General features: G+C 36.1%; 1 protein-coding gene across 1 annotated transcript in view; it reads right to left on the reverse strand.

Annotated features, from left to right (window-relative positions):
- LOC103475369 (glucocorticoid receptor) overlaps positions 1-1,946 on the reverse strand; it is a 59,457-nt gene that overhangs the window by 7,881 nt on the left and 49,630 nt on the right. Inside the window, exon 6 of the mRNA XM_008426940.2 lies at positions 1-184. This exon is cut by the window's left edge and continues 14 nt beyond it. Coding sequence (XP_008425162.1) covers positions 1-184 — 184 coding nt within the window. The remainder of the gene's footprint in view (positions 185-1,946) is intronic.

A 1,946-nucleotide genomic window follows, 5' to 3' on the forward strand; every position in this document is an offset into this window, starting at 1 on the left:
GGTAGCGTGCTGTCGTAGCCCGAGTAGATGATCTCAGGCTCGATGGCCTTCAGGACAGACAGCATGGTGGGCACGAGCTGCGGCATGCTTCTGGGTATGATGGGCATGGGCAGRCTGCTGGCAGGTTCTGAGGGCCTGGAYGGCGTTTGCACTTTAATCTTGTTGAGCTTCTTGTTTTTCCTCGCTGAGGGGACAAGGTTGTGAAAAAATAAAAAAAAKCTWATTYATTTCACTRACATATTATGCTACTACAAAATTATTATTGTTAGAATTATGAACTTTATGTGAAAAACAAACAGAGCAAATTCCAATAAAAACCAGGTAATACATTTTTATATTTAACATCAAAATGGTGAATTTACATTTCTTGATTTTTTTCTATTGATAAATTAATCATGAAAAATGACAAAAYTGTTTCAGRATGCATTAGAATTGTTTCAACCAATGATTTACTTTTGAAAATAWTACGAATGCMAATATGATTGGGGTTCTGTGGATTCATCATCGGCAATCAGTGTCTTACCTGCACCACGCTGCTCAACATCATCTCATTTTAGAGAAACCCAGTGGTTCTCACAGGTGAGTCTAGCTAAGGGTTACGTTCCCATTTAAAACTTTGACATTGCCTTTGAGCATTTTGTCCCTAAASTTCAACACTAATTCCACTTTTGCATTTGACAAAAATTTAACTTGATAAATATGTTGTTCTGGTCTGTTGGGAAATATATAGCAAAATGGAGAATGTTAAGCATAAATTACCAGAGAAACTAATGAAAAAATAATGCAGAATAAAAACAAGAAACTTGTCAATAAAGAGAAAAATATGTATATTTTTTTTATTTCCACAGCAACCAGTTAAAGAACTAAACTGCTGATGCTGCTCTGGCCTGCAGATTAACTGATTTACCACTCAGTCTACATTTAACACTCCCCTATGGTCATATGATATGGATTATGACCAAAAGAACAAGATCCTGAATACAAACGGTTAAAATCAGCTTCTCAGAACTGTCAGGACTATTTATCTCTATAAGCCTCTCTATGCATAACTGCAGTCCTTAAATGCTGTACTTTAACTTGTAGATGTGCCCTGAGTCAAATCCTCAGTGGCCAAGTGTTAAAGACCTGTTAATAAATTAATAATTTATTGTTAATATTTGGATGCTGCTGCAGTTTTAACATGGCAATACATATTTTGAGCATGRCCATGCTAATATTACAATCAAACGAGTTACTGTTTATTCTTCAGAGTGATTAATGTAGGAGAAAATTCAGTGGACATCTTGTAAGTAATCCACAAATAAATCATTATCTTATAAAATGGGATAAAATCTTGAGTAAATAATATATTTAAATCTCTGCTTAGCCTGAACTAATTGATTTAACACTGACTTAGCCCTTTTTTCAGCCTCTGGCTCCAGATTAATGCAKATTTATTTATTTAAAAATGAGAAGGAAGAGCATAYTGGGTCAGCAACGGCACTACAGCTACTTTCTAACCCTTAAGGTATGCACTGTTAAAAACATGATCAAAACTCTAAGATCCTGGTTTYGCCATTTCTGACTTCCTCTCCATTACTKYACTAGTTTTTGCCCACGCTCTGTACATTATCGAGGCGCCATTTTCTGTGACTAAATGTGACAAACATATCAGATGTGGAGAGGTTACCACCAGAAAAAAGAAATAACAAGCTTTTCCTACACTCTACCTTTTTTAATTTCCTCCCCTGGCGTTTCCATGGCAACAGTAAGCCTTTCAATACAAAGCCTGTCTGTTGATGCACTGACGTCCATCAAATCCCACTTTCTGTCTTCCTGTCTCTCTTGCTGAGCACCAGCTTGTACAAAGTATACCAACAGCAACTTAATATGCTAAAAGAAACTAAAACATATGCTTAAATAACATCCAACTTCAATCCAATTAAAGCAGCTGCTGTGTTAAACCT

Source organism: Poecilia reticulata, linkage group LG14 (assembly GCF_000633615.1).
Source record: "Poecilia reticulata strain Guanapo linkage group LG14, Guppy_female_1.0+MT, whole genome shotgun sequence".
Lineage (NCBI taxonomy): Eukaryota > Metazoa > Chordata > Actinopteri > Cyprinodontiformes > Poeciliidae > Poecilia > Poecilia reticulata.